This window comes from Larus michahellis, chromosome Z, assembly GCF_964199755.1.
Source record: "Larus michahellis chromosome Z, bLarMic1.1, whole genome shotgun sequence".
Lineage (NCBI taxonomy): Eukaryota > Metazoa > Chordata > Aves > Charadriiformes > Laridae > Larus > Larus michahellis.
This window is the reverse complement of record NC_133930.1, coordinates 19,075,299-19,102,959: the sequence shown is the minus strand read 5'-3', so window position 1 is coordinate 19,102,959 and position 27,661 is coordinate 19,075,299. Positions and strand designations below refer to the sequence as shown.

The 27,661-nt window shown below is 38.5% G+C and overlaps 1 protein-coding gene across 1 annotated transcript in view; it reads right to left on the bottom strand.

Moving 5' to 3' along the window:
- NDUFS4 (NADH:ubiquinone oxidoreductase subunit S4) overlaps positions 1-26,866 on the bottom strand; it is a 48,173-nt gene extending 21,307 nt beyond the window's left edge. Inside the window, exons 1-2 of the mRNA XM_074569952.1 lie at positions 26,327-26,866; positions 5,960-6,038 (exon numbers count right to left, since the gene is read on the bottom strand). Of these exons, the coding sequence (XP_074426053.1) occupies positions 5,960-6,038; positions 26,327-26,412 (165 nt within the window). The 5' untranslated portion in view covers positions 26,413-26,866. The remainder of the gene's footprint in view (positions 1-5,959; positions 6,039-26,326) is intronic.
- Between the last annotated feature and the right edge of the window lie 795 nt (positions 26,867-27,661).

Below are 27,661 nucleotides of genomic sequence, written 5' to 3'. Positions count from 1 at the left end.
ACTAATTGAGAAAAAAATAAACACAAGGAATACAACCTACAAAAGAGACATTTGGGGCTAGGTGGAGGGAACGGGTAACTTTGAACAGCCCCCCCAGATTTCCATCCTGGAACCTTGAACCCTTCGAATATGACAACTCCTTATCACAGAGCCATACATATAAGGCACATAAAAATTCCTAAGTTACATTCCTCATCTGAACAGAAATGAATACTTTATGGTAACCAGTTGAATAAATACTGCAGCTAGAGTGGATTAAATGAAGAAAAGATTATTCTAAATTCTTTTATCCCATTAAGTTACTTTGGGAACAGCTTGAACTCACCCTCAAGGAATAACCCACAAGGGGTTAACAGCATTTTGAAAAACCAAAACACAGAACATGCACTATATCCTTATTATCTAACACAGTGGTAATGCTTGGAGAATTCTTGGCTGAATAGTAGTTTCAAGAAAAGGAAATCTAGTAAGCCTGTCTCTAATAAATGCATACTTTGCCAAGTGTTTCTCTTCACCAAAGCTGCAAAAACAGCTCCTATACACAGTCTTCAAATGCAATGTCACACTGTCTCGCACGTAATTTTATGACACATTACTACTTTGGTTTTCAGAGTAAATTATATTATATACTCTTCATTCTTGGGAAAGGCTGCTAGCAATGAATACACTTTAAAAAGCATGTTAAAGCTTGATTTGCTATGTCCTTTGTTTCACAGCACTGTAGACTATCAGATTGAGATTTGAAGGAACTTCATTATTCCAGGCTATTTTTCACTTGTTTGTATGTTTTATTTTGAGCTGCAGTATTATCACTGTTTATTATAGTAAAGTCTATGCTTCTCTAATCAAACAAAGATTATAAAATTTCACTAATTTCTAAGCCTAGCCAAAATTGGGACTTGGATGAAGGTGAACAAACCATGACTCAATCCTGCAAACACCGTGTGATGTTTGTTTATAATTCAGTCTTATAGAAAAAATGAACTGGAGTGTTTCCACATATTTTTTGCTAAAGAGGTTCAGGTTCATGTTCTGAGAATACAATTAATACACCGCTTCAGGCAGGACAATAACTTCCCTAGCCCTGCTATTTCTGATACAAGCCAGGATGCTGTTGGCCTTCTTGGCCACCTGGGCACACTGCTGGCTCATATTCAGCCGGCTGTCCACCAACACCCCCAGGTCCTTTTCCACTGGGCAGCTCTCCAGCCACTCTTCCCCAGGCCTGTAGCACTGCATGGGGTTGTTGTGACCCAAGTGCAGGACCCGGCGCTTGGCCTTGTTGAACCTCATACCATTGGCCTTGGCCTATCGATCCAGCCTGTCCAGATCCCTCTGCAGAGCCTTCCTACCCTCAAGCAGATCAACACTCTCACACAACTCGGCGTCATTTGCAAACTTACTGGGGGTGCGCTCAATCTCCTCATCCAGTTCATTGACAAAGATATTAAACAGAACTGTCCCTCACACTGAGCCCTGGGGAACATGACTTATAAGCAGTCACCTGCTGGATTTAACTATATTCACCATAACTCTTTGGGCCTGGCCATCCAGACAGTTTTTTACCCACCGGAAAGCATGCCCATCCAAGACATGAGCAGCCAGTTTCTCCAGGAGAATGCTGTGGGAAACCATGTCAAAGGCTTTACTAAAGTCCAGGCAGATAAAATCCACAGCCTTTCCTTCATCCACTAAGACCATTTATTAATCTGCTTTGGCCTAGGCTGCTGCAGCATGCAGCTTTTACTGCTCATCTTGAGCATCATCTGAAAAGTATGAACTGCTCATCCTCCAAAAGAGGTTCAGATTTTCTGCGCCCAACTTGGTGTGTGCAAGTTATCTTTATTGAGTCATGTAGAGTTTGTCTACAACCAGATGGAAGCAGGCCTTCTGCTGAGGTTCAATACTGAGACTTCTGAACCATTACTGAAAAAAGGTTAATTAACAGTATAGACAAAACAAAACAATTTCAGGACAGGAGATGAAATGTCAATGGCATCACTGCAGTTAGCCTGTCATGCTTGTAGTAAAGTCTGTCCCTACATGTTCTCACAACGCTGCAAAAACAACTTCAGTAGCATTTCAATTGCACTTGATAGCACTGCTCTTGAATGCTGAAGTGTGTAGCAACTCATCCTGTTTTATCTTGGTCTGACAGAATAAAAACATCTGTGAGATGGCTACAATTAATAGTTGATCCTTAAACACAGTTCCACAATGCATCTAGCATCTCCCCAGTGACCAAACCCTACAACTGCTCTTGGAATAATTTTTGGTTTGAGCTACGGCATATACATTACCAGTGGAATATTCTGCTTTAGAGATGCAAAGGATATTTTCTGGCAGTTGTTCTAACTTTGAAACTTTTTTGTAACATCAGTATCATTTAAACACTAAAAAAGACCATTTATTGACAAAAATTTGGGGTACCTTTCAATTGCAGACAATAACTTTCACAAAAGTGCCTAGCCTGTAGAAAGTCCAGGCTAGACATGCACAATGCAGCGTTACCAGCGCTGACTGAGAAGCCTGCTTAAAGCACACATGCTGAATGGGACAACTTTTAGCTAGAACAAACAGTATTGATGCACCCTACTTAGAATGACTGAAACAAATCACAGTAATTTAAAACAATTCAAACCCCCATTTTAGGCAAAAACACTGAAGCTTTCTATAATGATGATAGAAGCTATGTTATTCCATACGCACAAACAGTTAAATCGTTTGGAACATTACCTGAGGGAGATTTGCTGCCGACAGCCTTTGTCCTCCATAGCCCAAATTTCCTAATGCAATCAAGGTCTTGAGAGACTACTTTTCACACAGCTATTTGTCCAGACTCTTGGAATATGACCTAATCGGTGGCCAGAGATTCAAAATGTGATGCAAGAAGTATATTTCTGTTTAGATTTGTTCATTTTGTACGTTATTTTCTTCAGATTTAACTGTTCGTTAAAAGTTACTTTATTCAATATTCACTGAAAACAGCTAGTAACTCAGACAAAGATACCAGTTCTTGGATGTGTTCTATAGAAGCTGAGCATTTAACTCCTTTTATGTTTATGAGTCACACTTTTTTCTAATATGAAAAATGAATGTGGTCTAAACTACTGTATTTTCTACTATTTCATTAGAACTCATTTTTCTATTGTATTCAACACATGCTAGGGTGCAGTAAGGAGGTGACCAACTACTGCTTAATAATTCAATGTCAGGATGCTCTTTCCCCTTCTATTTCATTTGTGTTTCCCAAGACAAGGAGTATTTTAGTACTTCCAGAACCAAATGGGACTCTAGATTATTCAAAGGAATCCCTGTTGATCGATTTCTAACATATGCATGCACACACAGGAATACTACGTCTACAAAGACCAGAAATAGACAGATTAATTCAAATACAACATGCAGTTAAAAGTTTTCAATAACCACAGTGTTACTCTGCTAGCCTTGTAACCATCATCTCACTGAAGAGTTCGGTTTCAAACTAAATTACAAGAGGAGTAAGCCAAACAAGGATAATCGTATCCCATTTTCTGACTGTTCTTACTCTTCTTTCTGATATCCACATAAAAACCACCCATAAGGTGACGCCTGGCTTTAAAAAAAAAAAAAAAAAGAAAAAAGTATGATAAAGCCAACAAATCCATCAAAATATAATTTAATGACTTGTAACAATAAGATGCATATATCCGGCAGTAACACAAGAGGAGGGGTCTTTTGTAATTAAAAGCTAAGTATCAACTTCTGAAATACAGTTTAGTTACAACTTTCATGGAAATAAAGGTTTTACTATGCTTAGCAACATTATTTAAGAACCAGAAAATTCTTACAATGTGTTAAATTAGTTTTACTGGGTTGTAATTAATCGTACTTAAAGTTAGGAAATATACAGCAGCAACCTAAAATAAGTGAATACAGTGCTCTACTTTTCCATGAGGTTTAACTGCTGTCTAGAGAACTTCTAATCCTGAAAGAGTTGAAAACCACATCAAAACTCTTTCTGAAGATTTTCCTTGCTAGCAGGATATAAATTTTTGCCCATTGATAGAACACCAATTATTGGATATTTTACGGCATTATGGAAACTTCTCCAAAAACTAAATCTACAAATGAAAATTTTAAAATAATATTCTAATTTTCTATTTTTTTTCCAGGCCCTACAATAATCTGGAAAAAAAAAAAAAAAAGATTTGTACCTCTAGAATATGCACCTACATACACGATATTGCAGGAAAATACTATTCAGTCTGACATTTAACCTAATACTTGAAAGAACTGAGTATAAAATAGTAGTTTAGATACATTAAACATACCAAAATGGAACAAAATTATTCAATGGCTGCTACTATGAGATCTCAAAAAAAAACCCCAGCAACTATGACATGGGCATCTTCAACTTGATGAGAACATATAATGACATTAGAAATAACCACTTCACTTACAATTAATTTACACTAAGGGAACAGAAGACTTGTATTTCAAATTAGTATCACTTTAACTCAACTGGAAGTATAAACTCTCATAGCTAGACAGGGTAATGTACAACCCTAGCTTAGGAGGATGTACATTTAAATACAAAATGGAAGATAGAACAGTGTATATTTTGTGGGTTTGTCTTCACGCTGTAGTTTCTTTCAGATCTATGTACCCATCACCTGAAGTCACAATAGAGAAACGTGATACTATAAATTCAGGCATTATAAAAACTCTGTTAGGATTTTAAAAAAAAAAATAAATTAAAGAACAGTGCTAGAATAATCAAACACAATACATAATTCATTTAGGGAAATGTAGGTGTATTGACTTGGTAAATCTTATTTACATAGTGACTCATGAATTCTTGTACATTAAATGAAATTTCCTGAATCCAAAGTTACGCAACTAGATTAGCAAGATAATCATGTTTGCTAAAGTACAGTATTCATTTTTTCCCTGATTTTTAAACCTAAAATTATATTACTTCTTGAATTCAGAAAATCATTTTTAAAAGAACTTTTTTTATCTGTGAGTAGATTCTTATTGCTGCATCTATATTACAGAGCACGAGGGGAAAAAAAGCCCTAGAGTTGTTAAGGTAGGTGTGGTTTTTTTCCAATAGCCTGCTAAACTTCTGCTGCTTCAACTTGCAGTTATCATTACAATGTTCAATTTATAAATACAAATTCCAAATATTTCTTAAGTAGTTAATATAGCTTCAGGGATACAAGAAAACAGATATAATATGAACTATCTAGTACATATGATGGGAATTTTTTTCCGTGAAGATTCAAAAGCGATATGAAAACCAATGAAAAGCATGCTTCTGCTGTGACGCATTTACCCCCAGAAGTCTTACAAAAATTATACTATCGAATAATGTAAACATAAGTGTCAGGTTGCATCTAGAGTAACAGACCACACATTATGGAAGAACTTACAAGAAAAGATTGCCAAATTTCTGATCTGCTACTGATTAGCAGAAGAATGTTATGCATTTGTTCCTAGTTGTAATCTAACCTTCATGCATATTCAAAAGCTAGAGTATATGTGCATAGTAACAATAATTTTGCATGATGCTTCTTTACACAGTTTCTTTAGTAATATGGGTCCTAACGAAGATAATTTAATTTCAGGAAGCTGGCAAATTCTGTATAGTTTCACTACACAGAAGATACACCCAGATTTCAAAAAGAACAAACTTGTTACAAATTACAGATGATACTTGTCCTTGGCCATAATACAATAATAATAAACAAGGTACGCATCATTTGATATTGCTTAACACTTTGAATGCCGTATTTCCTTCACATACTTATGTTTTACCAATGTTCCCCTTTTAAAAATGTATGAAGGACTGTTGCTTTGTAGTTCACATTTATACAGCTTTCCTAGAAGAACGTAGAATACCATACTGAATGCCTATTGTGCAGAAATAACCCTGAAGGCTGTATCATAGCAGTATGCAGTAGAAAACCCTTACCAATTTTTCATCAACTGTGATGAGTTGCGTGTCTCGAGTTTGGTCCTGTGCCAGCCGCCATGTGGAAGTGCTCAGTGACCTGCGGTGCAAGACTTGAAGTTAAAAAATGATTCATGCAATGAGAAAATAGAGGCAGACAAATCTTACATAAACAAGTTACTTTAACAATATCCGTCTTGTAAAAAAAATTGAAGAGGGAGAGATGAGGGCACAAAAATCCTTTTTCTCCCCAATTAGTTCTGTCTGCTGAGTTTTTGGCAGACTCCCACTTAGCAGTTCACAACAGGCTGCACTTTATGTCAGCCTACAGGCTCTCTGTCACAGAGAGACTGCCAGTGGCAAGGACTGTACTGCTCTATATGAATGTACAGTAGCTGGTTTGTCACGAACAGACAGAAAAATACAAGGCTGCTGCAAGCATTCTGGAACTCTGATCCTGAAAACGATGGCATCAGAGGAAAAAAATCCTAAGTCTATTTGTAATGGTAAAGCTCCAGCTCTGCACTTTTAACAACAGACTATTAACAAATTTAAAAAACAAAAAAATGAAAAAACAAAAACCTAAACTAAACCCAACCAAAACCCAACCAAAACCCAAAAACCAACAAAACAAACCCTCAGCTGATAATTCAAACAAAATTTTCTGATTTTGACTGGGCAAAGCTCACAACTACTTTGTTTCATTTCTAAATCAGTATGGGTCAGCTTATGCATTTCCAAGAAATATGATTAATCCTCTTGCATAGTTACTAAACCTGTAAGGTACAGATGGAAACACAGAACCCAATTCCACATCACTGAGTTAAGAAGTAAAATTTGTCCTTAATTTGCATTATGTCATTAATGTCAGGATTGGGCCCTCTGAGTACAAATCATCTTTTGGCAAAATAATACAACAGCAAGTGAAACAAGCCAAAAAGCCCATTTCTCTGAGCTAATAGTGTGTTTCACACTTAATTAAGGTCATTTTAAACAAGTGAGGCACAAAAATGCAAGAGTATAGACAACTGAACAGTAAGAGGGACTAAGCCACTTTCAACTGTTCTTCAGAACATTACCTAATTTGGGAAGCCAGACATACTTGCAGATGCAAATGAACTTTGAGATTTTGCCTATGGGATACTTAAAACCGTACTTCTAGTAATTTAACACTATTGGTAATGTTTACTTAATTTTTGAGGAAACCATCCATTAGTGCCTTTAAAACACCACAGCTTTTAAAGCAAATTCCAAGACTTTCGGAAAATCTACGATACTATCCAAACTAAACTCTCCCTACATAAGTTACAACTGTTAAATAGTCAATAACATGAAAGGTGTCTCAGGACCAGATAACTCACACACAATCATTCAAAACCTGTAGAATTAAAAGAGCGTATTTTCTTCCACATTCAACTAGGCAATGGAAACACGGTAGACTTAACTGGGGCTATAGCCTCCTAAACACATGCGTCTATTATGTCGTCTAATTTTAAACCCCTCCCTGATTTTTGTCAATTCTGGTGTGAATGCATTTGAAGATATGAACTTGATCATTTAATTAATATAGCTGCACTGGATTTAACACATTAACTAAGAAAGCATTCAATTTTCAGAAAATATTAGCATGGTAAAGTTTTTAGAAGGTAAAATCTACACCAGAAAGGAATTTGAAATTAGTGACTATAAAGAAAGCCACAAGAATCTTATAAAACTAAGCAACTGGAACAAAGTTCAGTTCCACAAGTCTATACTTCTAACACAAATTACACTCTACTAAACTACCTTCCATTTGCCAATAACAACTTCAAAAAAGCTCCACATCATGAAAAACAAACTCAAAGCACAACGTTTATAGAATCACCCAACTCTGTGACATGGACAGACATACGTATTCCTATTTAAAATGACAAAATCTGTCTGGAAGGGTACTTTGAAGAACAAGATGAAGTTTTACTGTCATTTTTTAATTTGTACATGTTAAACAATATGTCATAAAAACAGAATAGACAGATACTGCAGCATGCTACAAGAAATGGCTCTTAGATGGTCCTTATTCAAAACCAAACCAAGAGAGAAGCTATCCTAAAGGTCTTCAGAACAGCAGCATTACACTTTAGTTCCAGTGGCAAGTCACTGAACCAAACAATTTCCAGCCTTAAACAAGGCAAAAGCATTGTAATAGGAAAGTTAGTTTCTCCCTCTCTCCAGGAATTTTAGTGTCAAAGTAGTATTCTGCAGGTGTTCTAGAACTTCATGTGGTACACTGTTCACTACACTACCTTATATATGGCCAAAGAAAAACCATGGGATTATGCAGTCAAATTGGTCCTTTCTGGACCTTTCTAAACTATTAATCAAGAAGTTCTCTTAACCTTGATTTGTGGAGAGGTCTGATGAATGTATAAAGATTTGAGTATGCCAGGATATAAGTAATAAGGCTGATTAGAATCCCACTTTTTCTTGTAATATAAATGCAATTTGGAACAAATTTGATTTGGTTGGGGGTTTCTTGTGTGTTTTGGTTTGTTTTTTTAAATTTGGAAAAGCATTAACCAGCTTTGAAGAGTATAAATGCCATTCCCTTCCAAAATGATTTCCACTCAGCATTATGTCATTTGACATCATTTTTACTCAGAAGATTGCTCATTTTGGAAATTTAAATCTTTTATTCTGCCCTCAACAGTAAAGTAATTCTCACAAAATTCCCAATTAAGACTTGCCTCTGCCCACACCCATCTTGAACTTTAGGTAGCTTTTGTGATGGATAAACTTGCAGAAGTATAAAACATACTTTTTCAAGTTCCATTCTCACAAGGTTCTCCTCCTTTCTTCTACTACTGACCTCCAGAAAGGTAATCTGCTGTCTGCCTTTCTCTTTGTAAGCAATATTGGTCCACATTATCCTGTTTTGCCTTATTTTGACTGCTTATGCATTTTTTTCCCTGTGAAACATCTTGGGATTAGGCCTTAAGAGCAGGAAGTTCCATTTCTTACCTTGTTCTAAGACAACCGAACTCCGATTTAAAATTATTGTACACAGAATACTTTAATAATAAATAGACCAGTAATATAACTCTAAAGTTCAGAAGCTATACAGAAAGTTTTACACATAATAGCTAGCAACAATAAACCCTGCTATCTTCTAGGCTCATTAATGTCCCATTCAAAACACAGATCAGGCAAACATCCTTCACAGTTGCTATCTAATTAAAGTGTGATGAGACTCCAGGCTGGCCACAGCTCCACTTGAACATTTGTCCTGCCTGAAAATTTTTCTTATAGTGAGCTCCCTAGTGATGAACACATAAGGTTTTAAATGTAAAAGCCCAAGTTTATTAGAACAGTTAGCCTTTAAAAAAAAAACCTTTCAAAATTACATGAAGTAAAATTAAGGTTTATTAATAAGTCACCCATGTCCTTTATGATCTTGCAGATACCTTCCCATAGTATCCCACATATAATGTTTGTGGCTAATCCAATCTGCAGCTTTTTGGATTACAACCAACCCTTCACAAGGTCTTCTAGTCCCTAAAAAGTTTTTCTTTCATCAAGGCCTGGCTGTACGGCTAGTGAAGATGCCACACTTAGTCCACAGGGACTCAGATAGCAAAATTCTCCTCTTGCTGAAGTTTGTCTTTCTGGGCCTCTTCCTTCAGATGCATCTGGCATCCTGTTCCCCAAGTATATTCCCTCTCTTAAATCTCCTCTTAATGGAAGATTCTTTGTTCTCTACATGTTAGTCTGTCACACAAATACAGAGGGGTGTTTGTGTTTCCACAAACATGGAGAACTTGGCATCAACATACAGCAACTCCTTTGGCTACAGAGACCACCACTCAGATTGTCATTTGGCTTGCAATTATGAAAGTGATATCTCCCTCCCCCTCCCCATGTCATTGTCTTGGGCATTTAAATTCCTTAAACTTGATCTATGATCCCGTATCCTCATTTTACGCTATTATCATTTAATATTTTCTATCCTTTATTATAATTTCATTATACTCATTTCTACAATTCACTTAAAATGTAGCTTTGTATAATACAATTCTGTCTTTACCATCAATCTGATCATGGTCCAGCTTCAGCATGACTTCTGCTTTAATATCTGCTATAAAACAATATACTTTAATGATATTTCTGCGTTTTAGTGTTAGGAATTTAAAAAGATGTTAAGGTCACTTTTTCTTCCATAGTGCACAGTTCTTCAGAAAAGAATTATAGATCTAAACATTGTATCTAGACTAGATTATGGCTACAATTTTATTTTAGAGTCTCAGTCTTTTATATTGTGTAAAGAAACAAGAGTAGAAATTTGGCAAAGACTACACTTATTAATAATTACTTGTAAATTATTTTAATGTAAATTAATTACTTGTCTTCTTATTAATTACTTGTAAAAATACTCTTACATTAGCTCAGTAACACAGAATGAATTAATAATGGCTACTAGTGAAAACGTGAATTTGTAAAGTGCAAAAATTTCTAAAGGTATCGCATATCCTGGAAAAACAAATGCTGTGGTCATCTAACAACATGCCTTCCAGCAGAAGCATGTACTCCCCTTCCACTGTCATCTGCTGTTCCCGTAAAGCACAAACAGGTTCCAGATCTCTGCTACACAAATGGAGGAGTCCATTAAGAAGCCACTGGAAGTTCTCCAGTCTTCATTACTATATTCACACCAGTATCAGGTCTCTCGACCATCTTATCCCACTGTTGGATAAGGATGTAGCAGAGTTCCTTGTTTCAGGGGCCATACTTCTGTCTCCTCTTCCCTTTTTACACTAGAGGCCCTAGCTCTGTTGATGTCCTTAACAAGTTCTGTTGAACCAGAGAAACTAAATAGTAAAAAAAAAAAAAATGGACAGCAAAAGTCTTTTGTGATATCAGGATGATGGATTCTAAGGCATCTGACTCGAACATTTATCTTGGTAGTTTTGGATATCTGTATTCAATCTCTAAAATTCAACAAATCCGAACTTCTTGAATAGCTGTTAAATAACCTATGCTTCTGTTTTTTTAACTGTATAAATGGAAAGATAAATGGAAGCCTTACAGAAGACAATGCTTGCCACAGTGCCTCTGGAAATGTCCCGAAGAATCCCCCAGAAGCCTAGTGGAAGGAGAGGAGCAGCCATATTTACAAGGCACGAATTTGCCTTCCATGAAGAGCAATGCTGTGACCGGCATGTTACACAGCACCCTGATGCGAAAACTTGCATTTACCTGACCTAATTCAGTAGCTGAGACTTAACTCATTGCACAAAAAAAAGCTCCTTAACCTCTGTACACAACACATCTAACTGTTTGATCCATTAGCACCCCCTTTTGGTCAACTGTTGGGAGATATGTTAAAGAAAGCCAGATATCGCAGCACAGGTAATCACATCAAAACAGATAAAGATGGAATGAAGTCTTGAAGAAAAACTCATGTGCCTCTTGAAAAATAAAGGCAATCATTAAGAAGTAAGTCTAAATGGTATTTTAAGTACTCTGATACTGAATGCCAGGGCACCAGTAGGTGTGAATATACATATATGCAGAAGCCAAAGCCGTGAAGAACCATTCAATACATTGAACAGATACCTAATTCTTAGAAAAACAACCATTTTAATGTTATGGCATTTATCAGGAATAATATAAGCTTCACAGCATACAGCCACCAGAAAGACATTAAATTCTGAACAAAAAGAACATGGAAACACTGCCAGCTCAGAACTTGCACAGCATTCAACCTAGTCACACACTACAATTAAGTAGACTAAAACCAAATTAGTATAATGTTCTCTCATATAAAATAGACGGTAATGATTGCCTGTTACACGATGTCAAATACTGTACAGATCACAGTATTCAGCTTCAATATAATCCATTTTTATAAAGACAGATTGTGAAGCTGTACTTGTGAGAGATGAACTTAAATAGAGTGGGATAATACTTCCTTGGTATTAGACTCATTATTGTCATTAAAGCGATAAAGACTTAACAGAGTCAATGGTATTTTATTTTACCAGGATAGAATTTACTATTCTTATTACATCACAACATAAACAAAATATGGAATATAATGCCAAACACTGCCTGTGGAGACCATGTAGTTTTATTTTGTAGTATGAACTGCATGAGTAACTTTGGGGTTTGGAGGAAAAGCAAGTTCCCTATTTATAAATAGTTACATTCTCAGACAATATTGGCACATCATAATTTTTCCTTTGCTTACAAAATGTTATTAACTTATAAACACAGTAAATTATGTTTCTGAATGGATGAAAGGAATACCAATTTATTTAATCTAAACTACTGGAATTTCTGTAATAAGTGGCAATGACGATCAAAACTGAAATAGAAATGTGCGAACCTCATGAAGTTCAACAAGGCCAAGTGCAAGGTGCTACACATAGGTCAGGGCAATCCCAAGCACAATACAGGCTGAGTGGAGAATGGACTGAGAGCTGCCCTGAGGAGAAGGACTTGGAGGTGCTGACGGATGAGAAGCTCAACATGAGCCAGCAATGTGTGCTTGCAGCCCAGAAAGCCAACCGCATTCTGGGCTGCATCAAAAGAAGCGTGGCCAGCAGGTCAAGGGAGGTGATTCTGCCCCTCTGCTCTGCTCTCGCAAGACCCCACCTGGAGTATTGCATCCGGCTCTGGAACCCCCAACATAAGAAGGACATGGAACGGTTGGAACGGGTCTCCAGGAGGGCCACAAAGATGATCAGAGGGCTGGAGAACCTATGCTATGAGGACAGGCTGAGAGAGTTGGGGTTGTTCAGCCTGGAGAAGAGAAGGCTCCAGGGAGACCTCATAGCAGCCTTCCAGTATCTGAAGGGGGGCCTACAAGAAAGCTGGAGAGGGACCTTTTACAAGGGCATGTAGTGACAGGACAAGAGGTAATGGCTTCAAACTGAAAGAGGGTAGGTTTGGATTAGACATCAGGAAGAAATTTTTCACTCTGAGGGTGGTGAAGTACTGGAGAAAGCTGCCCAGGAAAGCTGGGAATGCCCCATCCCTGGAAGTGTTCAAGACCAGGCTGGACGAGGATCTGAGCAACCTGGTCTATGGAAGGTGTCCCTGCCCACGGCACAGGCATTGGAACTAAATGATCTTTAAGGTCCCTTACAATCTAAACCATTCTATGAGTCTATGAAATACATAAACATTGCTTCTACTTGCTAAAAAGTTCATATGCAAAATGTATATATTTTTTTTTTTCCATGTGTGTGTTTGGAAAACAGGGCTTTTCTGTTAGGCAAATCTGCATTATGAAAAGAAGCTATGGTCGTATAAATATACTGAATAAACAGGGAAATAACTTTAAGCATTTGACTTGTAGCTTGTAACTTAGTGTTCATCTTCAAAACTAAACACTAAGTTCACCTCCCTTTAGAAATATTAAATGAGTTAAATTTTCAAGTAGTAAATACTTTGTTAAGTAGAAAACAATCAAATTCTAGGTTTTTTTAGGTTCTACTTTAATTATCCCACAGATAGGGAAATGCAATTGATGTATCTACAGACAACCAAGATACCAGCTGAACCAGAGCGCTATGCAAACACAGCTGTAGACCTTCCAGAACTGCTGCAGGACCAGAGTGCTATAGCCATTCCTGGCACTCCCATTAAGTCCTCAAGACAAAAGTCAGCTCTGTTAAAAGATGGCTTGAGTTGCCCATCATCAGTTTCCCACATTTAAAGAGTGCTCTCAGGGTCAACAAGGAATGAGGAAGGTTAGCTCTGACCTAGTGCCAAGCCTGCACTGTCCTTGACTCAAACAGGCCCATTTGAGCTATTCTCTAGCCAGATAATTGAGCTGACACTACTCACATAAGTAGTGAGTAAGTAAGGCACATAAGAAAGATCAGCACAACCCTTCAGAAGGCTCCGAAACAGCCAGACAGTAAGCACTGGCATGCTCAACTTTCTCCTGCAGAGGTACACGGGTGTCTCCACCATGCTTCTGACTGCTATGCTTTACAGGAGCATTAATTAGGTGGGTGCATGCATGACTTAAGCACACACACAATGAAAACAGCTTGAGCTGAGGAATAGCTCAGGCAAAAATCCAGAGCTAGCCTGCATTCAAGTCAGCACACTGACAAGTGAGGGCTGCACATCCTGAAACAGTTCTCTACAAATCCCAGGCTGATACCAGACTGTTTCCCGATCTTCTTGGACATAAACTCAGTCATTATTTGCAGCTAAACTTCAGAAACAAAGTCATGCTAGTGCTTCTAGACCCCCATATGCATGTAGTTCAAAAGTATGCCAGTGGCCTCTCCGGGACTGCAGCAAATAGACCAACATATTAAGAATAAAGTGACCCAAAATTATTTAAGTATTTTTTTAGTAGAAATCATAAAACTCGTTATGAAAGGAGATCTGGTATACTGCTTTTACAGCCATAGAATACATAATTTATAAAACATCCAACTGCTGTCAGGTGACAGAAGCTCTGAACTACTGCCACCTGTACAGTTGCTGATGAGCAGTTCCATTACACAATACTTTCCAAACCTGAAGACCTAATCTTAGAAATTAACCTCAGATCACAATCTGAGAACAGTAGGTACACCATGGACCAGTGGAAACCTCTTGTAAGCAAGTCCGCCAAAAGGCAAATAATACTAGAAAAGCTGCAGAGCCCATATCAACTATCAACTGAATTTCACGTTATCTAGTTAGAAAGTCTAACAAAAAGGAAAAGGTAAAAGTTATGTAGGGAGTAAAGACAAAATACACAGGTGACATATTTGCTCTGTTTGTGCTTTCTAAATGTCAAACTTCTCCCCACACATACACATTCAGGCATTCATACAACTAGACAATAACTAAAAACTGTGCTCCCTTTATAGTAAGAACAACAAAAGTCAAAGGGTTCAATTCCAAAACTGTGAGGAATGAAACTAACGTTCCACAACCCACCTCTGTCTTAGGGAAGTTTACGCAGTTTGAACAAGAGCCTTTGAATCATGTAAAATTAAACAAAAAATGAGTAAAGATTCCTCTGTCTTTGCAAACTGGTTTATGGCATAGTACGGTCCTGTATTTCATCCCTATACTTTCCTCTTGATTTTGCCTTTCTGTTTGAGTGCACTTAGAGGCTTAAGTAACACTTACTCCAATAATCTAAGGTAACAGCAGGGTCTGTAAAACATCGCATATAAATAAAGGCAACTTCTTTCTTATTTAATGCCCTCAAACATTTGAACTGTAAACTACTGAACTAAGCTATAGTACAAAAAAGAATCCTTTGAAGTGTTACTGTAAAACTACATCTTGGTTTATAACGGTTCATGAAAGTCAGTGAAGCGACTTGGCTAGTAAGCCTCAGCTGTTGGGCAGCTATGAAAAAATGTATTTAAGAGCTATCTATTTATTTATCTTTGTAGTACTTCGTAAAAGACACAGACAACCAAATGCCTAACAAATGGAATGTGACACACAGAAGCAGGTCACTTTTCAGAACTTTATGCTCTTATTCTACATGAAAATGGGATAACCTAGCTGGTACTATGGTGTATGAATTTATTTCACCCTTGCTTTGTCAATTTAGCCTTGTCTCAGACACCTTACTCATCAATTTCCTTCCTGACACCAAGCTTTTATCCTCAAGTCCTCTTTGAACTGTTGCCATTCTACAGTTATCAGGTACCCTAAGTACTCTCCATTATATCACACACCTTAACCAAAGGACAACCTATTTTTCACCTCTTCTGCCTGTCCATATCGTTCCCTTGTTGACGTTATTTCCAACTTCCTTTTCACATACCTCCGAATGGAACAACTCCCATGTTATTTCAATGTATCTTTGCCTACTGAGTTACTTGCAGAGAAGGTACACCAATGGTTCTACCTTACGTGCAAGAATATAATTTGAGTTTTCAAGTCAGCTTGTCCTCTAATATTAACAGTCTGAAGACAACCTCTGTTCAGAGCATACATCAGGACCCTAAGGGCACTAAAAGGTCTTAATGGCTGTGACCAGCCTCACTTAGGGTCTCCATCAACTGCCCCTGCCAGTGGCCCTGGAGCTCCATTTAAGATCAGCTCTGGGTCTTCAGCCCTTGCCTGAGCGACATCATTAAGCGTACCCACCTCCAGCCCTGGGCCTGGCTCCTGTCTCTGTGCCTGGCTAGACCCCTCGCCCAAGCGGTAGTATCACTGCAGTCCTGTTCAGACACTGTTGCCTGGCTGGACTTCTGACACACGTTGCAGCTTATCTCCAAACCTGTCTCTGGTTCCTTTTGCTTCTGATTGGACGCCCTGGACAGACCTTGGACTAGCTCATGACTTCGCCATGTCTGGGACTGTTAATGGACCCTATTACCAGCACCCAGGTCTCCTCAAGTACAGATGCTGTGGGACTGTGCTCTGGTCAGCGAGGGCAATATCACTGTTGGGATCACCTTCAGCTTCCAGCTTGACCTACCTTCAGGAGCAGCCAGCTCTTGCTGCTCCCTGACATTTTGCTAGTCAGTAATTCCTACCAAATTCATTTTTTTCCAGTGTATGCAATATATTTGCACTTGTTATTCAGCCTCATTACTTTGCAACCAAAGCACAGGACTTAATTTTTATGTAGTCTCTCTACAATGACCAATTTTAAAACTTATCTATTTTTGAAAAGATACTAACCACATAGGTTGTTTGTTGTGGGTACCAATGCTATTAATTAGCTTCTACAATAGACATCTGTCTTTAGTTTAAAACAAATGGTTGGCTGCAATGTAAGCAACCCCTGCAAGTGTCTCCAGCAGAAGTTTTAAAAAAATTATCACATCAGAACTTTTAACTGCTACTCTACATGCAAGCGCAACTAACAGTTACATGGCACTAGTTTAGAAAAAAAAAAAAAAAGTCCTTTCTTCTAGAGAGTTCTGTATCAGCATCTGCAGTCTTAGGACAACATTTCTTCAACTGATGAAGGATAAAGTATTGTGTGTTACAAGGAGAATATAAGGAAAATGACAAGCTACTTAAATGAAGTCCACTTTAAAAGAAAGCTTCAGTGCGCTGTTGTTCCATAATTATCCTACTTCATTTTCTTTCCATTTGCCACTATTTATTAGTGTAAACACACCTTACAAGCATTTTCAGAGAACTCACCTTTGAGAATAAAAATAACCACATCAGCTACCCTATTTGTGTGTTCTCTCGTACTCATACAGGGACTCCTCCACTGGAACTGCTCTTTCCCTTTGCTAGTCTCTTTTCATATTCTGACTATCTGAGCAGCTATTAGCTCTCTGAAAGGAGAATGCTAGCCTTGCTATTGCTCACGCTTTTCTAAAGTGGAATAAACCCTTAAGGCAAAACCAGTGCTTCAAATGCAAACCTTATTCTTGAATTCCAGTTCAGACAACAACATTCAGAATATTTGTCTCTGGTGGCCACAATCAACACTGACATATGACAAAACATCACTACTGCAGAATTTCCCTTCAGATAACTTACGCAGCATATAAAAATACTCCGTGAATACATGATGGAACAGTCAAAGCTACTCCGTGAAGAGCTCTGTATTTTTTGCCTTCCTTTAAAATACAGTGGTTTTACTGAAAGTAGTAAGACACAAAATATGTCTCTGGTTTTATAATGAAAGATGGTACTTCTGAACGCTAGTGACATCAGATGCAATATCCATAAAATACTTTACTTAAAACTAATGAAATACTTAGAAAAGACGAAAAAATAAACAGTTATCCTCTGCAACATAAGTTTGGTTTGGACTTTAATACAAGTGGCATCACTGACATTTAGCACAACACTACTTCCCTATACTGATAGCAAATGATAACATCAGAAAAAGTATTTACATATAGACTATACATTCATAAAAGGCAGGTCTTCAAACATTTTATATAAAATACATCAAATCTGATTTTTAAAAAAATAACGAATAGAAGCTGTTTATGAAACAGTGTTCGTGGAGTGCTAACCCTCCAAGAATAAGCAGATGCAAGAATTGTTTGCCCACACACATTCTGGAGCTGCCTACAGTCTGTCTAGTTGAGTTAATTTGCTTCCTCAACATCAGTCACAGGTCAAGGGAAGATTAAGACAGACAGAAATTACTGCAGCTAGAAAGTGGCTTGTTAACAAAATGGTATCTAAACATATCGTTATGCTGCCAGGAGAGAACAACTGCACTTTGAAACTCAGACAGAAATATGCCATTCACTTCTTAGGAAACAGGGAAATACACATTATAAAAAAGGTAACGTTAACTGTTCAGCTTGCCTTCTGCTAGTTTAACAATGTCTTTTATTAGAAACAATAAAGGATGTGATCTTAAAACAGTTTGGAGGTATACTCTGTAACACACTCAGAATCAAATTCTTACAAAATAATTTAAAAAGCTTATCAAAATCCACTGTATTGTCATGCGAACTAAAACACGTACATATGTACAAGCATAAAACATATTAAACAATAAGCTTTTAAGGATTATACAAATTTATTGAAACTATTAGTATAAAAGAAGATTTTTTTCTAAACTTGGGGTTCTTTTAAACTATGTGAGTAGATTCAAGCTTCCTTCCTAAGTATATTGACCATACTAAGTATTATGATTGCCCACAGAATAAGTTATACAAAGATGTCCGTAAAAGCAACATTCAAAATTGAGAACGCAGATAAAAGTTAAAAATATCAACCATATTAACTGTAATTAGTGTTTCCATCCTCACTGTTGATCAACATGTTTTAACAATAGGTGAAATTTCCCACAGTGCCACAGGGAAGACCAATTACATTGGTCTAATACACTGAGGGCTATACATTGGTCTGATATTTCCTACTGTTGATCTGATTTGCATTTATTTCCTTCCACCCCCCCAAAAAAAAGGATCAGATATTGATTTTGCTTGTATCTAGTTGTGAGTGAAAGGCGAAAGCAGCATGTCATTGATATCAAATTCTCAAGTTACTTGGCGTTCTGGAACTTAACTTCTGAATCTCACTGGTGCATTTTGATAGTGGCTGCTTTAGTAAAGAACAGCTTTGAAAGTGACAGTTCCTATCAGTCAGAAATACAACCCAACGCACCTGTCTCCTGGGTTTTTCCAATCATATATAAATATTGCATCAAGTTGAGATGTCTAATGGAATAACAAGGTTAATTGAGTCATAATGCTCAAACCTACATTAAGGCAACATCAAGACCATTTCTGTAATCCCAAAAGTAGTATTCTTCCAGTATGAGTTAAACCTGATGAACAGTATATATTAAACCACTGGAACTAAAGCAAGTTTTATTATTTTGTTAACATAGATTTGAAATTCTATTTATTGACAGCTGGCATTTGAATTCCCCTTCTTCATATATCCATATGACATTTAATAATCTTTCTATCAATTTCTTCATTTATTTGATAAAAAAACATGCTTGAAGTAATTGTAACAAGTTCCACAAATACACTGATATAAAGAAATAACAACAGGAAAGCCTTTTCCGTAAAAAAAAAAAAGTTTGGGGTTATATTTTGAAAACAAAGTTAAGTGTCATTTTCAAATGCAGTGTCAGAACCTATTTAAAATTATTTAGTCCCTGGAGGAAAGTATTACATCCTTCTGTTTTATAACACTAGTGCCAACAAACTTCACCTCTACTCTCCAAAGCTTTGGGTTTGGGGTTTTTATTCATATCTCCACTCCTCTTCAAACCCTCAAAGTAGAGAGAAAATTATTATGTTCTCAGATCTGTAGATTTAGGGAAGAAGTTATTCTAGCATGTAATAATGCTTTTTTTAAAGATCCGCCAGAGCTGCAGTTCTGAGCCCACAATAACTAGTTGCCACAGAGCTAGTAAGAAAAGCTTTTAGCTGTTCTAGTGCAGAAGCAAGTACACTGCTAATTTATTAGTGATCTTTCAACACGAACATACTTTAAATGAATGTCTGCTTGTCTCTATTAATCTTTTTCTTGCTCAGAAAGCTGTCATTCCTCCCTCTTTGGGTTCCTAGTTCCAAAAGTGAAGGAATGAAATGTAACTAAAATAAGGGTAGAATCAGACTAGACATAAGGAAGAAATTTTTTACAATCAGGGTGGTGAAACACGCGCCCGGGTCACCGGGAGAGGTGGCAGATGCCCCATCCCTGGAAACATTCAAGGTCAGGCTGGATGGGGCTCTAAACAGCCTGATCTAGTTTAAGATCTACCAGATCATCTAGTCCAACTCCTCATTGTAGAGGGGTTGGACTAGATGACTTTAAAAGGTCCCTTCCAACACAAACTATTCTATGATTCTAAGTGACTCCAAGTTATACGCCCAATAATGAACAGCAATTTAAGAAGCCTCATCAGGAACATTTTGCTGTCATAACATATGCTACTTACTTCTCCATAATTCAGTTAGAAAAACAGCCATTTCCAGAACAACGCATCTCTCCCATTCTCAAACTTTGGCTCTCCCAATCTCTTTTCTCCTTCTCTCCCTCTTACTTTCATGTCTTTCTACCCATCCTCTTCCTTAGCTAGACCAATACTGAAAGTACTTGAACGTTATGGGAACAACATACAACTTTAAGAACAAGAATGATCTTGATCTTAGCTTACTAGGAGACAAGCTGTGCTTTAGAATAAGGCTAAACTACACGATGCATGGTGTTTTTCACTTTTTCATTTCTCTAATCTGCGACAGAAGTGTTCACTTTGACAGTAACGTCCTACTGCTCTAATGTTTCATTACATCCAACATCTTCGTTCCTCCATGAGGGCTTTCCAAAGCTTCCTCGCTCCATTTTAAAGGAAACAGGGAGCACTCCTACACCCTGCTTACCATGATGCCAAACAGAGAAGGCAAAAGCAGGAAATCTAAAACACTGTTCTGGTTCACCAGAGCTTCTCTGACCTCGTAGTAAAGGAACGTATCCACAGATAAAACACCAGTCTTGAGTCAGATGGTATGTTGCTGTCCTGTCAACTCTTACAGAACAGAAGCAAGTAGCAATGGATTAGCAACTTTGAGATCCTACGTGAAGTACTACAAAAAGAGTAAACTCATTCTAGTTGTCAGAAATCTCCTCTCTCCCCAAAGCATGCAAAACTGATGGGGAACAAGGGCTTTCCTTCACAAGAGCCAGACAGCAGATCATCATCAAAGGACGTGTGACTATAAATAATAACAACTGATGATGCCTTCAGTCACAGTTAATATGCAAGATTTGGCTCCTAGACCCTCTCTTATCCACAAAATCATTATTTGAAGAGTGTGGACAGAGTCAAAGGGAACGGTTTTAAATTAATTATACACTTAGATATATGGAACAACTACTTCTCCCAAACTACTGCTTCAGGCTGTCTGCAAGATCAGACGAACACTTGCTGCTGCCTGGAGTCTTGTTTTTAAACTTACACTCATTAAGCGTACAAACTGTAGTGTTTTTCACCTTTTTCTCCCCTCGCTACGTCCACTTGTCTCTCCACATCTATCACCTTGAGTCTGCTCCAAACTTCCACATCACCACAATCTTATGACCAAAAAAACTCCCTGTCATTTTACTCTGCGTTTCAGTTTACAGTTGTACTATTGTGTTGTAAGATAGTCTGATTCACTGTACTTTCTCTGATATGCATTAAAAAGAAAATAGATATTCAAGACAAAATTGTAAAATTCAGGTCATGTATACATTTTTAAAGGTCTTTTTCCCCTATGAATAACCAAAATTAAACTATGTATAAACATCACTGATACGGCAAATGCAAGACCTCAAAAAACTTTTCTCACAGTGTTATCTTAGAATTTATTCCAGGTACTGTTTGCAGATGCAGTTAGCCATTGGAATACATTCTGATGAAGTTAAATGCTGCAGAACTATTCTTTTTTGTTAGTGAAGACCAAAGCTTCTAAAGTGTCTGAACCTGACACCACCACACATAGATCATCCTACGCAGTATACAAGAGTAAGTGGCAGACACGCATTACAGCTGGATGAAATAACAAGTAATACAACTGCTTCATCATGGCACTTATTCCAAACTTGACAAAAATGTCACCCTGGCTAGCACTAACATCGGCTAAATAGTGCTTCTGTTAATGAGACGCAGTCAGAGCTTTGTACATCTTTGTGTAGCTCTGGTCTACCCAGATCTAGATCTGGGAAGTTTACTAAACCCTATTCTAACATACGGCTTAGTAGGGACATGCAACAAAAAAGCCAACATTATTTTGAAAAATGGAAAAAAACCCAACAAAACAAACAATAACACAAAATAGTAATCTGGTTATCTTTAAAGAGCAAGACAAAATAAAACAGGTTTCTTCTATATTTTGTAAGTACCTTGAATTTCCCACAAAAATGGCTTGCCCCTCTTTTTGTTGAGGGGGAATCTTGCCTACATATAAAATAACTGAAAAATAAGATTTAAATGGCATCCCAGATTTCCTCATTCTCTTGATCATATAGCCTGAATTGAGTAACAGGCTTTCTACTACACAAACGTCCATAATACTTTGCTTTCATAACCTCAGGTATCCATTTATGCTGAACTAGAAAAACATTTGCTATCATGCTCACAGTCTTTACAACAGAATTACAACAGGAAGATAATACATTTTTAAGAACCATAACCTATCACTGAAAAGTGACAAGAACAATCCATTATCATGAAACGTAGTGACTGTGTGCCCAGGTATTACACCTGCACACACAAAATACACTGCTTCCGCAACAGAAATTAGTATCTTTGTATCTTGACTGCAATACCTTGTGAAATAAAGGGACTCCCTGAAATACCGAGTGGTTTTGGAACACAGAGTTGATTTCCAGTTCAGTAGAAATTTGTTTGAAGTTTTCTTTTCCAGCTCCACCTACCCGTATTTTCTAATGCAAGGAGACACTGCAGTCTTTCCCAAGACAAATACATTTAAGAATCCCTCCTCTGCTCTCCTCCAATTCATATGAAACTTAAAGAAATGTAACTGTATTATTTAAATTATACCCCTTACTCAAATTTTGGCTGCAGATAACCAAAAGGTAATATTTGAAGTAATTAGGTAAGACATACAAACAGGTTTGCTCCTGAAGAGGTCAAACCCAGAAGACCATGTTCAACGTAACTTCAGGCTCCTGAAACCTTGACAGATCTTACACCATGAAAGCTTCAAAACTGTGATCTAAGCAAAGGAGGCACTTCCACTTTCTACATCAGCTCAAGCCACCTGCTGATGGGCTATTAGGCTCATCACCAGACAGAATAATGATAGACTCAGTAACCACTGCTTCAGTGATTTAAACTAGGCACGAAGAACTTCATAAAGATATGAGATAATGATATATGTTACTGCATGTTCTCTTAACTTCAGACCAAACACTTACTTACTTGCATTACCAGTAAAGAGTTCAGAATCATCAAGCAGCTTGGGCATGCATATTTTGAAGGGCTTAAACACGTACTGATAAATTCAACCTTTGTGTTAGAGGGTGTCATAATATTTGTAAGAACCAAATGCAACTCATGGAAATCAGAATAGAATCTCTACTGTGACTATGGGAAAGTGATCTTGGGAATTGTTTTCAAAATCAGAGGGCAGCTTTATTATTCTGTAATTGAACTTCTAAAACCTGGAAAACGATAAAAAGTTTCATATGCAAAAATCTGCAAAAAACACTGCAAATAAAACTGCTGCTTGAAGGTTTTAGCTTTAATCCTACAGTGCTCAAATAATAAGCTGTATTACTCCCATAACCTGACTTAGGTAAATAACATGAAATTGTAATTTAACCAAGCTGTACCAAACTTGACCACACCTTACTCTGAGTAAACAAAAGTGTTGTGCTGAAGTGATGGAAGAATCATTCAAATGCCCTCACAGTTGACAATTCCAGCATCTTCTTCAGTGATCTCCTAAGAACAGTGTTAGCTTTTATTATTAGTAATCTAACACCTATATTTACTTTAAAACACCCATCTAGCACATTGGTACAGTACACTCTTTCTACAGATTGACAAATACACAGATTACTCCAAAAATAATTTTAGATAGACAAAGACTTTAAATATACTCTGAATTTGTTGTAACAAATAAGCTACTTGGACCAAACTGTATCTGTCAAAATACTTTTCTGAAAGGAAACCAGTACTGCAGGATCTATATATCCAATTACAAGATATGCTGCAAGATACCGCTTCTCAAAAAGTAGGTTTATGGATAGTTGCTGATTAATATAACTGGAAAATAAGCTTAAGGGGTTTGCATGATAAGACCATTCACAATTCTATGACATAAGAAAGTTCCTTTATCCTGTTTTTACAAAATGAGATGTGATATACTGAAGCTAGAAACGGCACTTGTATACTGCCAAGCTTTGAGGCATCTACCCGTCTACTGAAATTTATGATATTGGAGTCATCTAGATTTCTGGCAAAATACAAAGGATTACATATAAAGAAAGGCATCCACAAAAGAAAACAAACCAAACAGCTGCTTTCAAGAAGCAACAGAAAGTGCAGAAGCAAAAGATACACCTTCTCCCATCTCCCTCTATCTAATTTTATTATCTCACTATGAGCTGCAGGAAGACACCTTGAATTTAAAATTTAGAATCCTGAATCCTTTCCCATAATAATGTACCTTGATTCTCCCTTCCAAGCACGGACACTGCAGAGGCTGCTTAACAATATTTTTCATATAAAACAGTAACTGAGAAGAGGAAGGATGTAAGTTTCAGTGCCTACTACATCAAGGAAATCATTAATTACTTTACAAAAACTATGCAATGAATAACAGCCTTAACTGTCCCTTCATACTGCCAAAGCTATCTTATTCTGAAACATCTTTTCCTTGTTCCAACGAAAATTTTATTCTCACTCTTCCAATATACAATAATTGCAAAGATAAGGAGAACTTTACATAAGTGAGACTCATAGTGTTCTTCCCTGCCTCTTCTCCAAGAAACTTGCAGACTTATGATCAGGCCACTCTCCTACAGAATGTGAAGCCTAAGTTCCAGTCGCCCTCAGGCAAATATCTTCAACCTCTCTCTTACTGAGAATATTAAGGGACGCTAATTTTTCAGTCTCCCTCTGTGGCAGGGAAGGAACTTAAGGCACTATTTCAAGAAGAAATTACCTTGAAAAAATGCCAACTTAAGAGTCCCTACCTCATGTTTCCATGCTGTTCATTCCCATCCCGCCACATCCTGCTATTTGTTCTGGAATAACTGCTTAAAAGGTAGATTGTTAAAACTTTAAAACAAACAACCAACATTATTTTTAACCTGGATCAGTTGACTGATCCAATTTACCACATGGCGCAGATAACAAACAGTTCTGTCAACCACAGAGGACTAAAAGAAGAGCAGAAATCAGCTGCCAAACAAACAGTCAGTTTCTGCATTACCATAGAGGAATTCCTAAATTCATATTCACAGATTCCTAAGCCTACTCTTCAGCTCTGTAAAACAGATACCATTTTAAGAGAGAGGAAGCAGCAGTAACCAATGTGACAGTCAGAGCGCAAAAAGTGGAAAAAAGTAATATGGCTGCAGTCCTTCCTTCTCTCTGTATGTGTATATATATAGCTTTCTGTATGTATTTATAAATATATATATATATATGTATATGTATTAAGACCCCACAGATTTTTAAAAATTACTGAAACTATCTTGTATATATGTTTATATGTGAAGATTTAAGTAGCATGGAAAAGGAAACACTTCAAATCATAGTTAATGACACTGAACAGTATTTTTTTTCTCCTGACTAGAAAAGAGTCTTACAAAAACCTAAGTCCCGTGACATGCACAAAGGTAAACACATGCACGCATCTTCAACTAGAGGTTCAACACAGAGGTTCAACTGGACTTTCAATACAGGTCTCTACATTAAAGAAACAAATAGCAAAGTGCCACCAAAAATTATAAAGCCATTTCCAGCATTATTTCGAGGAATGAGTGAAAGAGCAGCTACACAACCCCTGAAAAATGTAACATATCTTGGGGAGGGGAGAGAGAGGATAAGCTGCAGGCTACAGAATAGGGCAAAGGAGTGCAAACCTCTGGGAACACCGTGCTGGCGGGGGAAGGAGCCATCGCCCTCCCCACGGCGGGGCTCCTCTGTCGTTCCGACCAGCTCCCGACCTCCGGGCGCCTCAAGGACACCGAGCCGGCGGTCACAGCGAGGAAGACAGCAAGGGCGGACACGTACATACACCCTCTGACCCGGAGAAAGGCCCCGGCCAGGCTCCCGCTGCCAGCCCGGCCGCCCCCCACTCGCGGCGGGGTCCTGCGCGGCCCCTCCCGGCCTAGCGCCCGAGGCGGCCGCGGCGAAGCGCTAGGCCCGGGTCAGACTCGGCAGCGCGTCCGCCCCTGCGGGCCACCGCCAGCGGCGGGCCCCGGGCTGCGGCAGTGCCGGCCGACGGAGCGCCCCGCGGTGCCCGTTACCTGGCCGAAGACAGGCGGGCCGCGGCGGCGCCGCTCCTGGCGACAAGGTGCCTCAGAGCCGCTGACATTGAGAGAGCCGCCGCCATGACGCTCGCTACAGCTCGCTGGGAGACGGCGGCGTCGCAGGGCCAAACCTCCTCCGCCCAGACAGGAAACGCGAAGGCGAGAGCGGAAAGAGGGAGCGGGCGGGGCGGGCAGGGAGGCGGACGGGGTGTGATGGAGGGAGGGCTGGGGAAGGGGAGAAGGGACGGGGTGGGGGCTGCCGGCACCCGGTCGCCAGGCCTGATTCCCCGTGGAGGAACCTTGTCCGCGTTTGGGGCGCTGGCGTCCCTTGCCCCCAGTTACGTGTTCGGCCCAGAAACGTCGTCTAGCAGCTTGGGTCTGTCGCCATCTTCTCGATGGCGGGGAACGAGCCCCCGGCAGGGATGGTGCAGGCCTCCGGGCCCTGTGTGTGTCTCCCGGGCGGGCCAGCGAGGCAGGGCGGGCAGGGCGGCTTCCGGGCTCCCGTGTCCCGAGCGCTTGCGTCCCTCCTGCTCCAGTACAGGAGCTGGGGAACGGGTGGTTTTGGCCTCCTTCTTTTCCCATTACGCTTTGCAGACAAAACGGTGCAAAGACATCAACACTTCGATACATGTTGCACCTTTTTTTTAACGTATTTCTTAGTTTTGCTACCTAAAATGGATCCATATTCTTGGTTCAGTAAGACTAGCTTGTCTTTAACATACCATGGTACTTTCAGGAGTTCTGTTTTTAAACCGATTGCAGCCTTATTTCCTATATTCAAGCAAGGAAGACTGGTAAGACCACTGTTCTCTGAAAACAGAGACGTATTTTCAATACATTAACTGTAAAAGGGAAGTAAATAACAGTATTTATGCCCTGGAAGCATTGTGGTGTTGCGTTTGTGGTTAAAGATGGCTATAAATCAAGAATCAAACACAGTCATGTTCAGTGCCAAAATCTCAAACGACACAAAGTTTCCAAAAATGTGTGGTGCAGAAGCACTGTGTTACCGTACGATCTGTGATACTGTGAAAGACTGAAAACTTTTACTTTGGAGGGAGAGGGAAGAGCAGTATTCTTAAAAGTATTCTAATTATTTTTATATTAAAAATCTGTTGACATTTTGAAAAAAAAACCTAAAGTTTCGGCTTCAATTTTACTAAAAAAAAAATAATTTAGAAATTGTTTAACAAAAAAGTGATGAAATTCCTATGGGAGGAGAAGTTGGGATTGACTAAGTGTGTCTGCTTTCCTCCAGGAGAAATTGGCCTTGTTCTCGATATTGACAGCACAGTTTGACAGGGTCAGATACAAAAATTTTTTGCAAGCAAG